The sequence below is a fragment of the Hirundo rustica genome, chromosome 6, assembly GCF_015227805.2.
Source record: "Hirundo rustica isolate bHirRus1 chromosome 6, bHirRus1.pri.v3, whole genome shotgun sequence".
NCBI lineage: Eukaryota > Metazoa > Chordata > Aves > Passeriformes > Hirundinidae > Hirundo > Hirundo rustica.
Genome location: NC_053455.1, coordinates 7,855,140 through 7,871,276, shown reverse-complemented (window position 1 = coordinate 7,871,276; position 16,137 = coordinate 7,855,140). Strand labels below are relative to the sequence as shown.

The following is a 16,137-nucleotide window of genomic DNA, read 5'->3' as shown; positions in this document are numbered from 1 at the left end:
AATCAGCTTACCTACTGGGTAAAAAAAAAATAAAAAAGTTACTCAAATTGCTTTCGAATTTGCTCAGACTAGGACTGAATAGAAACAATGTAAAGGATGACCTGGCCTCATCAATGAGAGGAGCTGAAATACCATTTTATTCAGCAAGGTTGGAATTTCACAAAGTTATAAAAATTCACACGAAGGATCTTAATATCAGACCAGACCCACTTATTGTCTAGAATCTTTTTATGCAGCAAATCAAAATGCTACATTCATTTTAAGTTCACAAATAACCATTACAGCTAATTAAAAGATCATCTAAAATGACAAATATAATTGAAAAGAATCCTTTAAAAAGTAACATCAAGTGACAAATTTCTATGTAGTTGATTGGAACATCAATATTCTTACTCCCTATTTAAATCATCTTGTACATCATGAAAAACTTACAGATTTCACCCAAATAATGTCATGGTTTTTTGATGAAACATACCATTTCTAAGCCTCATCATTTGCAGAAAATCCAGTAATTGCAGGCATCACGTTAGGTTTCTGGGAGCCTTTATTTCATAGAATCAGATCTGGAGTCAGAATCCTGCATAGATGCAGCTGTTTTACTCCAGAAAGAATGTGTAAATTAAAGTTGGAACTACAACACTGAGTATTTTTGAAATCTGAAGATGGATATTGTGCTTTATCAGCTTACTGAGGAATTGTTCTACTCTTTAAAAAGAATTGTTTGTATTTGCTTACTAAACGTGCACCTTGATCACATGCAGCATGAGAAGAGAAAAAGCTTTTGGTTTAAAAAAATGAGGCTCATAGCTTCAGTGGAAATGCTGTTTTCAATGCACACCTTTTTCCTTCACATTTTTGCATGAGATCTACAACACAACAGTAAAAAACACTCTATTTACTGATTGGGAGGACTGTGGAAGGAATTGACAGTGGGGACAGGAGAGGAAAATGAGAGGGCAGGTTCCAGAAGAAACATGCAATTACTAGATGATATACAAATGCACTTTGCACACACTAAACACACAGAACAAATATTATGCACGGCAACACAAAGAAAAACAGCTATTTCAGAAATAGATAAGAATTTGAAGCACTAGTTAATTAAAAATACCAGAAAAAGGCATCCTTAAAGACAGACAGAAAATTAAAAAGCACAGTAACGACCGCCTACATATTTTTATGCTTTGGTACTTTTCCATCTACATATTATGAAAAAAACCGCAACACTGGTGGAAAAAAAACATCTTGCAGACATATAGAGGGTCACAAAAGCTATGAAAGAGATACTTAACATAGGTTCCTGAGCAGATGACAAGCCATTAAACTTTCACCTTTAGGCAGTTATGATGATCTGATGTCTCTTTTATGATATCAGCGATTTTTTTAATTAAATCTACAATGTGTTTAACAAGCAATTCTTCCATCAATCTTTGATGTGTTTTACTTATAAAGCAATGACAGTTTTCAGTTCAGGCTCCTTAAAGTTCCAGAGAAACCATTTTCCACTCACTTGCTTTGAAAGCCATTAAAACAACTTGATGAAGAACAGCAGCAGGGGGCTAACAGAAGCCAAGGCTTAGGAACAATCTTTAGATTTTTCTCCTAAGACTTTCTCACAGACCCTCCTCACAAAGATCCTCAGGGCTTTTCATCCTGTCCTTTCTCCCCACCCCCTCCCAAAAATCAGTTCAAAGTGACAGACGCAACTAGAACCAGATTCTGCTCTTTCCTTAATTTCACTTTTACCTCTCAATTTGATAGACTCAACTGAAATCTGATTCCCACAGAGGCAGTCCTCTTATCATCTTCCCATTGGGAAAAAGTAATACACAGAAAGGTTCAAATAACTTGTGAACATCTTCTGTTATCCATTCTAATAGAGGGCACTACTAGTGAGACGTGTACCTGTTACTTATATGGTAATATACAACTGGCATTCAGTAAATTGAGTGAATTGGCGGGTGATTAACTGATTAATGATTTATATACACTTCTATGTGTTACTGCAGTATTTCTGAAACTTGCATGACAGTGACCCTGTAGCAGTTTCAATACTGGGATATAAAGTAAAGAATTACACAAGCCAACTGCAAATGGTCTTTAAAATGGGAATTACCTCTAACAAATGGTAAAATCTTTGGTTATAGTTTCCTGCAAATGCAGAAATCACAGCTTTATGGAAAACACACCTATTAGGACAGTACTTATGCTTATTAGAATCAGTAGAATGAATTTTTTTTTTAATCTCTTGCTGTGCTCACCATAATTTTATTTCTTTGATTATGGCTAACTGAAGGATAAATTTCATTGATCACTGATTTTGGGGAACACCTGTAACTCCAAAGCTGCACCGACTCTTCAGCTGCTGTATTCAAGCGATGTCACTGTGGTCAAGATACTGAACACAGAACTTCACAAACATGAACAGCCAATTCCATGAAGCAGGGCTATGGGACACATTAATCCCAGATTCTGTCTACAATTCCTTGTTCTTTTACAAACGAGAGCTACAGTTCCAGTACATATGGCTAGGAGTAAACACGGACTAAAGGAGGCCAGCCTCATGTCTCCTCAACTGGAGGACAAGGGCAGCACATATGAGGGATTTGAGGTCAGGAAGGACAGATGGTGGGCATTCCCATTACAGCTAAGTCACCTCTTGTCCTTACAACATTGAGCTTTATGTTTTCCAGTTGGTGACTCTCACAGTTTGTGTTTCTGCATTATTTTACCAAGCTTGTATTTGTAACTCAAACTGTGAGAATACATTGTGGAATAAATTTCTAGATGTCTTGTGAACAAATCTTACTGGTACTTTTCTCAAAACATTAACAATTATACTTTCTGCTTGTCCTCCCTTCAGCTAAAGTAATACATTATTAAACTGTTAGCGTGAGATGTTTTTTAATGAGTTTTTCTTTAAAGAAATTTGAAAAAAAAAATCTCATAAGAAATTCTAAGTCAGAAAACTGACATACATCCCTATAAGAAAACATGCAAAAAGTTTCTGTCAGCTTTCTGACATAACTATATCATAAATATTGGAAAAGGATCCATCAAGAGTATAAACTAAGGAAGTCCAAGAAGTAAAGAAACAATACCCTAAGGAACAGGGAGAGTTATGTATGATTTTCTACAAGCATTCAATTACTTCATAGAATTGAAAAAATGTTGAGGCTGGAAGGACCTCACAAGATCACTCAGTACAAGTCTCTTAACAGTGGCAGGATCAAACATATGCTATGTGAGTGCTATGTAATACATGCCAGATACAGAATATGCTTCTAAGCATTATCCAGTCAGAGCCCCCATTCCAGGCTGTTCCATCATTCAAACTATTCCACCATTTGTGCAGTCTTACGACTAAAATAAACACTCTCAATGCTGTATTTGCAATAGCGCTGCAGGATTGTTACGCTGGAAGTACACGACTTGGAGTTTATCATGAACGCTCTTGAGGAATAATAATTTAATTAAAATTAGCATTAGCATTACTTCTTTCTGTATTAATTTTCAAGAATGTTTACTTCTCCAGAGGGGTAAACTTTTCTTTTCCCATATTTTCTATTTTCAGAGAAAGAACATCTCTCACCTTCAGGAGTTTAGCCTCATTTCCCTATAATGTATTCATCACCACTCAGCACATCTGTCCCAGCAAATCCCATTTCCTGTTCTATTCATGAGGCTCAGCAACCTGGAGCTTTAGTGATTGCCGCCACACTTTTCCCATGGCCTTCTCACCTCTCACCCCCCCCCCACGCACCCCGCTCCCATTGTTTATCATCTGTTCTCCCCTGCTGCAAACTGCTGTCAGATGTTCACTTATCCCTAATCTTACTCACTGCCTTTGATATTCTTTCTAATCCAACAACCTGTCAACTGGGGCATCAGCCCATGTCCACACCAGCTGCTCTGTCACAGGCCGTAAGATTCCCTCTCTGCTCCAAGAGGTATTTAAAGGATTTTGACACAGCAACCTCAACGTGAAACAAATAATTAATGCTGTTTTGATCAGTGATCAGTGCTTTAGTGTGACATGAGCTGACCACTAAGAAAAACTGAGCTTTACTTTGTTTAAACTTCAGTAAACTTTAGTGTTACTGTATTAACAAGATTTTGATCAATGTCTGAAGGACAGCGCCGAAAAGCTAAGTTCTTTAACTTTAGTTAAAAATTGTGAAGAATAATTAATCTGAGTGCAAGTCAGAGGAGCAGATAACATTATATGCCTGCTGTGTAAAACATGCTCATTTATGCAGTATCAGCTTTTAGAGTTTTCAAAGCATGGGAGCTGACCTTTTATGAGTTACAGCTGAAAATACAAACATATTTTAAATATGGCAGCAGTTGAGATAAAATTATTTGAAATACACATTTTCAGGAATAAAGTAGGATAGTTTCATCCCCTATAGGACATCAAACACTGACATTTTAAAGAATACTGCCATTTACAGAAAATGTCTAATTTCCACAATATTCAGATTTGCTACAAACTGTTTTTAAATTTTTACAGTGTTCATCTGCTTTAAAACATATCAAATACACATAATGTCATAGCTGAGATTGTGATTCAGATGACAGATTTTTTGTATGAGGAAAAGTTTCTGCTATTTAAGCAAAGATATGAACTTTGATCCAAACTGAAAAACAAATACAACATTTAGTTGCTGGAAGAACATGAGCACTATTTTATTTCTCAGATCTAACTGCAATTACTACAAAAGAGATGGCACCAAACATGACAAAAACCCCTACTTTATACCCTACAGTAGTTGTATTTCACACACAAAAGTTTCAGTGATGAATTTCATAACATGGTTCATTCACTTAGAACTAAACCACTTTTATTCTCAGGGCTTGTCTATACCAGGACATCAAGAAAATGAATCTGAAATAAGTACCTTGATGAACTTGAATTCTGCTGCTTAAATTCCATTAAACCCCTGTGTGGACACAGTCATCCCGTTTAGTTTACTGCTCCCTTAGGGCACGCACTGGAAAGTTAACATGGATTAAGGTAGGTTATGAATTCAAAGTGCAATTGTACTTTGAAAATGGTTTAACATAAACAGAACCAGACTCTTTGTTGTAGAATGAGACTTGGAATTAATCAGGAAAGTCCTGTGCAGACAAGTCCTTGCAGATGAGGCTACTGGAGTGGTATTGCCAAAGCTGATGGTTTTCAACTTCTTCATCTGCAGACCTGGAAACATCTTCTAGGGAAGCTGCAGGCCTTGGTGGGACATTAAGCCAGCTGATAATTGATCTGCTTTTTTTACTTGCCTCATATGGTGGACCTACAGTATTCCAATGGTGCTCAGTGAGCTGCATTTCAGAACTTGAGAAGTATGGTTTAAGTTCACTACAACTTACGTACTTCCCCCTACACTCAGTCTTAACTTCACAGTTACTATGCAGTAACCCAAGCACTCTGATGGCATTAAATGAGATTTTACTGATCGTTTATGTAAGTGCAGACACATTTCAGCTACAAAAGGTGCTTAACAAGGCCTTGTTCTTTCCATTATGTGACATTTGCTGTCACAAGTGTGTTAAATCGTAGTATGACTGACCTAAAAATATGAAGTTTTGTCACTGTCAACTACTTCTCATGCATTTACTTCAAAGCTTACATTCACTTGTCAAAGCATGCTGGATAAAGAATTTAAGAATAACACAATGTAATTTCACTGAAACAAAAACAAGTACTAGTGTTCTTTTCAACTACTGCTCTTATTAACTAATGCTTCTCATTTCCCCCTCCAGTAATTCATAAATGTCTTACACAAAAATAACTTGTATAAATTTTCAGAGTTGAATTCAAAGCATATGGCAGAGCCAGAAGCAGATATGCCCAGATTCCTTAGTTCCTTTTCTTAAATCTGTGTTCTAATTGCAGAGAACACCACTTCTCTCAAAGGAAATTATGTTCCCGCAGCACTTAACTCCCTAATGCTCTCTTTGCAAAAACTTTTCTTTCTTTTCTTTCACCCATGAAAGAATTACACTGCACCTCAAGTGCATTCACTGTTAACATAGCAGCAGTCAGATGAAAAATCAGTCTCATCCAGGATCTACCCCTGACAGAAGCCAAGATGCCCAAGGAAGAATATAGTGTTAAAACACTCTCAGGCTCCTGCGATTTGCAGCTCAGGGACTCCCTGAGCTGGAAGCAGTACGTTTCCATTTAGGATTAATACTCAACACTGACATAACAGACTTGACAAGCTGAAGAAAATGAGACAAACTCCGCAGGGAAAAAATGGCATCTCCTTTCACTGCACTACTGCTTTAAAAAAATGAACTGCAAATATATGTGTTACAAATATATGGTAGCATATTTTCTACTACTGGAACCTTTTGAAGATTCAACAGACGACTTACTTGTTTGAACAGGTAACTTAAAAATCTGTTTACTCCCTCAACAGCATAATTTTTAACTGTCAAAACAGAAAAGAATGTTTTATGTTTATAAAAAAGCAGACGGAAGTTCCAGAGAATATTTCAGGCAGCTGGGCACATTCATGTTGCTATTACCATATACAAAAATTCCTAAATGCAAAGTAAGATTCTTAATATTATTGTTACACTGCCCTGCTTTGCTTTTTCATCTTCAAAGTTTTCATGGCATTAATGATACAGGGCTCACTTCTTTCTCCATGTACACACATTTTAATCTTGACGACATCTCTAAGACAGTTAAAATTGTAAGACACAGTGGTCATGGTCACAAAAGAAAGGAGTAGCAAACTCAGATCAGAAGAAATTCTTTATTCACTGATGAACTGCACCCTGTTCACAAAGAAGAATTTTCTACCGATTACAAAGTTCATGAGGTGTTAAAATCTACAGCACCCTTGAAAATTGCTTTAGAATGACTGCGAAACTCAAAGATATAATAATTCAGTTCCCTTAACAGTGAATGAAAAACATCATGCATTAAAATGAACTTGAAGGGAGCATTTTTCATGTTTAACTTTAAAATAAATTATTCTAAGTATTAAATCAATAAAGGAAATGTGATGCTAAGGCATTGACCTACTCTGAAGTGTGGAAGGAATGTGAAGCTCAGAAAAGAGCGAATAGTTCCAATTTACCATTACTGACTGCATGGTTCAGTCGACATGCATGGAGTTTTTGGTGTTTATCCCACCCGCATCATTGAAACAGATGCCCATTAACCATTCCACAGATTCAAAACACAAACTCACTCACATACAAACACGCTAGGAAAATTACTGACAGTTGGTTCTAGTCTGGTGGCAAACTTCTAAAAGTTTCTGGGCAGAAAGCACATATATGTTTATATAATGCAAGGAAACAGTGGCTAGAGCTCCCCTGCCAGAACAACTTTCAAAAACAAAGGTATAGGAGTCTGGGCGAGATCCACAAAGGCTTTGATATGTGAGCTCTGGACAAAAGTTTCTGTAACAGCTCAAGGTATTATTCCCCCAGCTAGATGCTTCCCCCCAGCTGATGGATGCTCTGCCTCCCCCTTTGAAGGGTGCTGTCCCTAGCACACAGAGGTCACCAAAAAGAATATGCAAAGGCAATTCATTTAGTTCTCTGTAAAGCTCAGTGATTTGGCTTAAAGGGCTGATGGCAGTGGGTTTGAATTGGAACAACAGAGCAAGAGCTGGAGCAAAGCCACCTTCTGCTGATTCCCAGGGGTAAGAACCATTAGCACAGGGAAAAACTTGCACGCAGTAACTTCTTAAGTTGCTACAGCAAGATCCACCATAGCTCTGTGAAAACCCTGTGTAAGGGTCCAAATCCAACACCCAGAACCTCTGAAATCCCTCCCTGCTCAGGTGCTGATTAAGAAGACTTCGTTGTATACAAATCCCATTTGGATACTTAATGATGCTCAAAATCTTGAGGACTCTCCTTAACTGTTGCTACTCTGACTGGACTTCATGACTTATGACTTGGAGGTTCAGCAGAGTTCTTAAACTCTGGTTTTGGTTGCCTTTTTTTTTTTTTTTTTTTTTTTTTTTTTTTTTTTTTTTTTTTTTTAGATTTTAGTTTTGAGTTTTTTGAGTTTTTTTCCCTTATATATAGGCTAGTGCCTGGCTAGCATACACAAAAGAGAACTGAAGATTTACACACAAATGTGTTTCCCAGCAGTGAGCACACTCTCCTGTGATGTGGGAAGCAATATTAATTGAAGTGAGATCTTGCAGCCTGACTCTACCACATCCCAGGGAAATGCCCTAGCCCTTGGGCATTGAGTTAATCTCTCATTAGCCATCCCTCTGGTCTCTTGAATAAATTATTTATGAAAAGCAGAAAAACTTCAATAGGAAAAAGTGAAAAGAGATTTACCATGGAGTTCCTGGTAAAGAAGCCAATTCTTCAGGAGGTGATGTATGTTTAAAAAAAGCCAATTTAGATAACAAATCAATTTGCAGTTTGGGGGCAAGTGCACATTAAAGCTAGACAGATGCCATCCTCTATGTGAGAAAAATTAATTTTCTTCTCTTGGTACCAAACAGAACCAAAATATATAGGAACAGAGGGTTCCAGCTAACAAAATGAAGAGAATACTCCTCAAACTAAGTGAGCTATCTTGTCCATCTCTCAACCCCAGGCTACCTCACTTCAAACATGGTTGATTTGACTAAGTGCCTGTCCTGGAGCAGAGCTGACAGTTGAAAATCCCAAACAGAAGCTGACGTCCCCTTTGAGGGTCTGTTAGACACCTATTTTGAAGAATATAATCAATCTTAATCTATACTTTACTCCTCCATATTGACCCTCACCAAAATCTGACTGCAGCTTGCTGAATTCCACAACTCCTTGGCTGTACTTCCATTTCTACCTTTACACTACACAAAGACAGAACGAATCATTTAAGTGAGTGACAGGTACAATGATTTGTGCAGCAAGCCAAGTTATTCTCCAACATGAAGCTGCAGGGTGCCTCAATCTGCAAGGCTGGAAACCTGGAAGTCTTTCAGAAGGGTATACATCTACTTTTATGCTCTACAGGAAAAATTCAGAGCTCATTGCTTTCATTTAAAATACAGATGGGCAGAAGGAGAGGATGATGAAACACTTCATATGAAAAGCTCTCGTGACCCTCTATGTGAAGAACAGAATCCACCATGGGCATAAATTGCTGTAACTTCAGGAACTGCCATGATTTCTTACAATCCTCACTTCAGTGAAAGAGCCAGAAACTGACATTTTTCTCACGGTCTTTTGCAAGAGTATTTCTATATGTAACCAAATACAGTCTGAAGGATGACTCAAGCCCTTATAGCACAGGGAAACTTGGGACTCAAGCACACACCTACAAGGACACTGCTGCAGTTCTCTCTAACATTAGAGTAATTGCCTGACTGGATTCTACATCCACACTACCCCGTTCTTGTGTTTGTCCACAGCTCCCAGTCTGAGCATCTGTACGTCCAAGGAAAATACTCAGCTGGCCAAAACATTAATGCAATCCTTGGGCCTGCAAGTGTAAATGTGTAAAAAGCCTCTAAGAGCAGGTAGAGAATGATCTGAGTCTGTGGCTCCACTCTTCATCATGTGTGACCCCAGCCTCCTTCAGATGTGTAACCTGTGTGGGTTTACATAAGTATTTACAGAATCACAGAATATTCTGAGTTGGAAGGGACCCATGATCCAGCTTTTGAGTGAATGGCACAGGGACTGATCTTGGTGTTATTAGCACCATACTCTGACCAACTGAGTTACTTTACTCAGCATTTTGTTTAGATTTCAGCCCCCAAATGGATCCTCTTATGATGTCTTACGGATTTTGAGTGGTCTGTAAAGCTGCTTGAACAACAATGGTTTACAACTCAGTGGGGTGCAGGTTGAATGGATAAAATCAGACTAGCAGGGTACATTGAAATGTAAATCACCTATCTGAATTTATCTTTAAAATAATAAAATTTATGCTTAAGACCTTGCTGTAATAGATATAGTAGTAGGATTCAAATTATCTCCACACAAGTAGCATAATTTTGATATGAAATGTCTAGAAATTAATGCTGTGACTTCAGCATTCATGAATGCCTAAAAATAATCTCAAAATCCTACACTGTATGTAAAAATTCTTTCCATTTCCTACAGAAAAGCAGTAGTTGTGAAAGAAAACAAATTAATAAAAAAACCTCTCACTCTCTATATGTCCTTGGACAGAAGATATATGTTAAACATCAATGCCTATTTTAGGAATATACCTCTTTGAAAATAGATTTCAAATTATCAGTCATCAAGGCCCCAATTATCCTTCATTCATATTGTATAAACACCAAAAAATGCATCAATGAATCTTCTTTGGACTACAGTGAATTATAGGAGATATGCCATAGCTTCAAAACATGCACCTATAAGATCACCCCAAGCCTTCCAATTACAGTATAATGCCACATATTGCATAATTTAAGTATCCAAACTAGTTTCAGTTTTCACAGTGCAACAAATGCCATTATTCAAGTTTTCCCCATTTGATTATTCTGTTCTCCAGAAAGATTTTTTTATTGGATTTGGGTCAAGTTCAGCAAGCAAGTGCAGGGAATTCAGGGGAAGGGGGAAATTAAAGTTACTGTAATATACAGCAATTAGGAACTGGGAAGAAGAAAAGTTTCTTTTCTTTTTCCAGCAAGTGAATTAAAATAGTTGGACAAGGGAAGACCTACTCAGCAAAAAGTGCTAAGATCAAGGGCTAGATTTTGGAAACAATTGTCAGTTTCAGAGGAGTGGTGGAATTTTCAAAAATTCTTAAGTGGAACAGGCATCTAACTCTCTTGGACTTTAGACACTTGACTGTTTAATGGGGCATTCAGGAAACCTAATTGCTTTTGAAACAATTAGTTAAACGTGTGAAAAAATATTTCCTCTGGTTAGTAAGTCAGTTTTAAAATGCAAAATGTGTTTCAATAAACGTAGGCCTGTTTCTCAGGTCAGGTACAGAGAGTTGTGCTCACATTGAGCTCATGCTCTCAGCAGACTGCACCCCAGCCAGCCTCTCCACAGATGTCATAGGAACTACATTTTCAAGTTCATTTTAAGACAGTGCTGCAGCCAAGAGAAACAATCTCTGCCCTCACCAGGCCCAAAATGCTCACCCCCAACTACCACATTACCACCTCCCCTCTGCCAACATAATGAACTGAATCACTGATCTTGTTTAGCTTAAAATTGACTTCTTTTTCTGGCTAGATTAGGTTTGACCCTGGTCCAGCTCACTCAGTTGCTGCACAGACACTTGTGCAAGGAGAGGAAGTAGCAAGAAGGGCAAGTCTGCTTCACTTAATGGAAACGCTGGTCTCTGTCAATTCACAGCACATGACCAAACACATCCTTATTTCTTCTTTAGAATACTCATCACATCTAAAGCACATCTATTCAATTAAATGTAATTTTGCAATACTGTTTCAAACATTTTAATTAAATCCCGTTTTTCATGTAAATAGAGCATGACTCAGAAATGAAAATTAAATTAAGTAGTAGTAAGACCCATCACTTGTAAGCTAAGCCAGCAAAAATTCAGAATGTGAAAGAATGTTTTTCAGGTTTACTTCTAATACCTAAAAAGACATAATTCAGTGCAGAGCTCTCAGCAGTTCATGAATCAAAATGGTTTATTTATCCCAACCAATGAGAAGAGAGCTTTCTTTAGAAAAATCATGTATAAAGTGTATTTTTTTAAATGTTAAAAATCAGCTCATCTGCTTTGATGAAACCTGTTTGAATGCTTGGTATTCGCTTTCTGTACTTTATCTCACTGTTGGACTCAATACATTCCTGTTCTGTCTTTCCAACTGATGTGTTTAGGAGCAAAGCGAAGAAGAAATGAGATGCGTCTTCCACCATTCATTTCTAGGGCTGTCCAAACTCTCCCTCCCCCTTTTCCTTCCACCTTTCACCACTCTGCCTGGGTAAAAGCTCACCCTGGACCAGCAAACCAGGCCCAAGGAAAGCATCCAAGGAACGTGCAACGCTTTGCACTGTGAGAAGAAGTGACTTTCCTTCCAAAGCTCGCATTCCTGCCGCTGTTGGAGGTACCAGTTCTCAGTGATCCTGTGAAAGGCGACTCACGTTGATATAAACATGATAAGGGATAGGATTTCCTTCCCTGCTTCCCACCTGCAGGCATTGAGGCTATTCACAGAATCACAGAATAGTCAGGGTGGGAAGGGACCTCTGGAGGTCGCCCAGACCAAGTCCCCCCTTATGGCAGGGTCACCTGGAGCAGGTAACACAGGAATGAGTCCAGGTGGAAAGAAGGAAAGAAGGAAACTCCATGACCTCCCCGGGCAGCCTGCTCCTCAATGTAAAGTTCTTCCTTATGTTGAAGTGAAACTTGTGTTTTAGTTTATGGCCACTGCTCCTCGTTGTGTCACTGGGCATCACTGAAGAGAGTCCTGCATCATCCTGCTGGCACCCACCTTTGAGATATTTACGTGCCTTAATGAGATTTTCTTTCAGTCTCCCCCTCCCTAGAGTGAACAGGCCACCTCCTGCAGTCTGTCCTCATCAGAGAGATGCCCCACACCCCTAAACACTCGTGAACGAAAGTGATGGCCTGCCGAGTTCTGGCCAGCAAAGGGCTCGAGATGTGAACAATCCATACCAAAGCAAGGCCCAAACCGAGAGATGAACCCGAACACCAGCACGGGGTGAAAGTGACAGCCCCAGCCCCGCGTGGGCGGCAGGCACAGGGGACACCCACGGGGACGCAGGAATCGGTGGCACCCCAGGGCAGCGACCCCACGGTGCGTCCGGCCACCTGCGCTGCCCTGCTCGAGCCCCACCTCAGGGCGGGCCGAGGGGGCGCCGGGGGCAGCGCGGCCGTCCCGGGCTGCTGCGGGCCGAGGGGGGCGGGCTGCGCCATGAGCTGGCACCGGCTCCATGAGGTGGCACCGGCTCCATGGGGTGGCACCGGCTCCATGGGGTGGCACCGGCTCCATGGGGTGGCACCGGCGTCTGCTCCAAAATGGCGCAGGCGGGGCTGACGGGCCCCGCAAGGACGGGGCACGGCGGGCGGGCGGGCCGGCGGCGCCACTCACCTGCCGGTAAGAGAGGCGGAAAGGCCGCAGGTAGAGGGAGGAGGTGCAGGGCTGGACCGCCAGCTCCTCAATGGCCTCCATGCCTGCCGGCGGGGGGGCAGCGGTCGCGGCAGGAGGAGGAGGAGGAGGAGGAAGGGGAGAGGCGCGCGCAGCCGCCGGCGGACGGGCCGGGAGCGGCACCGGAGCTGCCGGGACGCGGCTGCGGCGCTCTGCGGCCTCTGTCCTCAGAGGGAGCCGGAATCAGGGAATGCTGCGTTTCACCCCCGAAACAGGGACCCAGGAGCCTCGCCGCCTTTATTCACAGAATCACCAAGGTTGGAAGAGACCTTCTAAGATCATCCGGGTCAAGCGTCCAGCTATCACTGCCCCTGTAACCCTTAAACCGCTAAACCACATCGCCCAGTGCCAGATACAGATACCTCCTGAGCTGGTGACTCCGCCGTCTCCCTTGGCAGCCTGTTGCAATGTCTGACCATTAGAACAGTGAAAAAATGTTTCTACTCTCTATTCTGCATCTCCCCTCTCTTAGGTTAAGACATTTATTCTTTTCTTCTCGCCGCAGGCTCCGAAGAAGAGACCGGCCCCCACCCACCTCACTACAACCTCCCCTATGGAGCAGAATTATTCTCCACAAACACCTATTTGCGATCCTGTGTTCTCAGGAGCTTGGCGGCTGTTCTCAGAGAGTCAGTTATTCCTACACTTTACGCCAAAATTCATGGGGTATGCCGGCACTGAACTGAAACCCCTTCCTCCAAAGCCTTGACACGATCTACGTGCTCCCGGGTTATCCCATTCCTGGACATCATCAGGCTTTGCAGGATGAGCACCTTGCTGTGAGAAGCACTTCTGCCTGCCTGCATGCGTGGTGCTTTCATGCTAAATGGAAATCGTATGGGTGGTGTGGAAAATGCAGGTACAAATACAGATTCATGGATAATCTGCAATCCATGGCTCGGTGCGTCTCCAACGTTCCTTTCCACGGTCAGCTTCCAGTACTGGCCATGCACCCAGCCCACGGCAGAAGAATAAATGCAGCTCAGTTAGACTCCTCTGGCTGTTTTGAAGTTATGAAATAGTTATCTCCTCTCCCTTTATGTCATTATTTTTTAAGCAAAACACTATTATAATCAGGAATTTCCTTGTTTTTGTAGAAGTTTGATCACAGGTATGCAACATTAGGTTACATTACTCTGGGTGCTTTAATACTCCCAGTAATCATTTTCTAGGTTCATGAGCAACAGAGCACACAATTTTTTAAGGTGGTTATCTCTCTGATTTGTGTCACTTTCCATTCAGATGTACCTGTGTACAGAAATTTAGGTGCCATATAAATCAAAATATTTTGTCAATATACTGGCTGGACTGAGAAAAATCTGAAGTTTCTTGTATCTTTTTTTGTATTCCTCTGCATCAGTAAGAAAGTTTATTATCTTGTCATGTGGTAGTAAGAATTTCAGCAGTCTATCTAAAAGGAACAGATCCAGCAATTACAAAACTCACTAAGAAGTAAACGAGGCAGCACTTATATTGCAGAATGCTTACCATCAGTTCTGATAACGCAAGTGGCAAAAAAAATGCTTGGTGGGGCTGAAAAGTGTGGTTTTAAAAGTATGTTTGCAAAGCTATCATAAAAAATAGGCAAGGAAATGTATTTTATTAGCTGACTTCGAAAATATTTGTGTAACTCTGTTTGCATCACTGTATATGTCTACATATTTCTGTTTTTTTCAGAATGATCTCAAGGTCATTCAGAGCTCCTGGGAACTTAAGCTATATTTTTCTAGTAAGTTATTTCAGTCTTCCAAGTCCAATTTAAGTATAAACATAGTTTCCATGCACAGCAGGTTTACAGTATCTCTGTTTGCTTATGTTAAAAGTTAGCGGCTACCCAGGTCGGTTCAGCCAGTCAGATTGCCCTCTTCAATAAACATTCTGACACCATTTTCACGTTTTGAGAGTGTGTGTGTTTTGGGGAACATGTCACAATGTGTGATGGATTGCTTATTCCGTTTCTAGGCTTAGGTGGGAAGCTTTTGGGGTTGTGATGTGTCACAGACCTGATCTCGTTAATGTACCTGGAACAGTTGAGCACAGTGTCACAAGAAAATGCATTTTGGGATGCTCTGCTGCTGTAATTGCAATGGAAAGCTGTCGATTCCTTTGTTGGAAAATCTTTGTGAGTATGCCAGCTGAACTGAGGGTTTAACAGGCTGAGGTTGAGGGGCTGCCTTAGTGTTCCTGTTTTACAGGTGAAATCTGCGCAAGAAAATAAATAGGAAAAATATGTTCTGTATAGTGGGACTATCATTCAGCACCTGGACCTGAAATTCATTGCAGTTCTTTATTAAGGCTTAGATACCCTCTGCCTCAAGTGACTTTGCATTTGCTAGTCCAGGAACAATCCCAAGAAGGAAATTTCTCTCAGTTACCATTTATTCAAAGGGACAATAACAAAGCAGAACAACTTACTTTTGTATAGGTGAGACACACTCCTGCTTTCCTATTCCCTCACACTGCTTTTGTGGCTAATTGGCACAGTGACACCAACCTGGCTCTAACTGCACTGAGTTCACAGCAAGAATTGGGAAATGACACAATGCAGAGATGCTGCCCCTCAGCTCAGGGGTCAGGAGAGCTCTGTTCCCACCTGGGTTCCAAAGGATATGGCCTGTTTGCTCAGTAAACTGCCCCAGCTACTCTGTTGTGTGTTCCTTGACATCCCTGTGTGTTTGCTCCTTTTTAAAGCAGAAATACTAACAGTGGTATGTATCTAGAAACTTGGGAAAACACACATCCATAATTCCAAAGTGTTAAAGAACTGTGTTCATGCCTATTACCCTCAATGAGGTATTTCCAATACTTAAGTTTAAGCCCATGTTTAACTGCTTGCAGAATCTTTTGGGTTTGATTAGCAGTATTCCAGTATCATTTACATTTCTATGATCCTGTCCCTAGTTCATCAGTTCCCAAGCTTCTTGCATCTTGGATTACCCTTGGCTATCACAGTTTCTTTGCAGGGCACTATCCAGGTTTATCATTGCACTTCTAATTGAAATAGCTACCTCTAATGTCCTTCCACAAACCAATGCCATCCCATCTTCCTTGT

At 40.6% G+C, this 16,137-nt stretch overlaps 1 protein-coding gene across 1 annotated transcript in view; it reads right to left on the bottom strand.

The window, feature by feature from the left end:
- Positions 1-13,209, bottom strand: part of NUDT14 (nudix hydrolase 14) — a 58,809-nt gene extending 45,600 nt beyond the window's left edge. Inside the window, exon 1 of the mRNA XM_040068729.2 lies at positions 13,029-13,209. Within this exon, the coding sequence (XP_039924663.1) occupies positions 13,029-13,109 (81 nt within the window). The 5' untranslated portion in view covers positions 13,110-13,209. The remainder of the gene's footprint in view (positions 1-13,028) is intronic.
- Between the last annotated feature and the right edge of the window lie 2,928 nt (positions 13,210-16,137).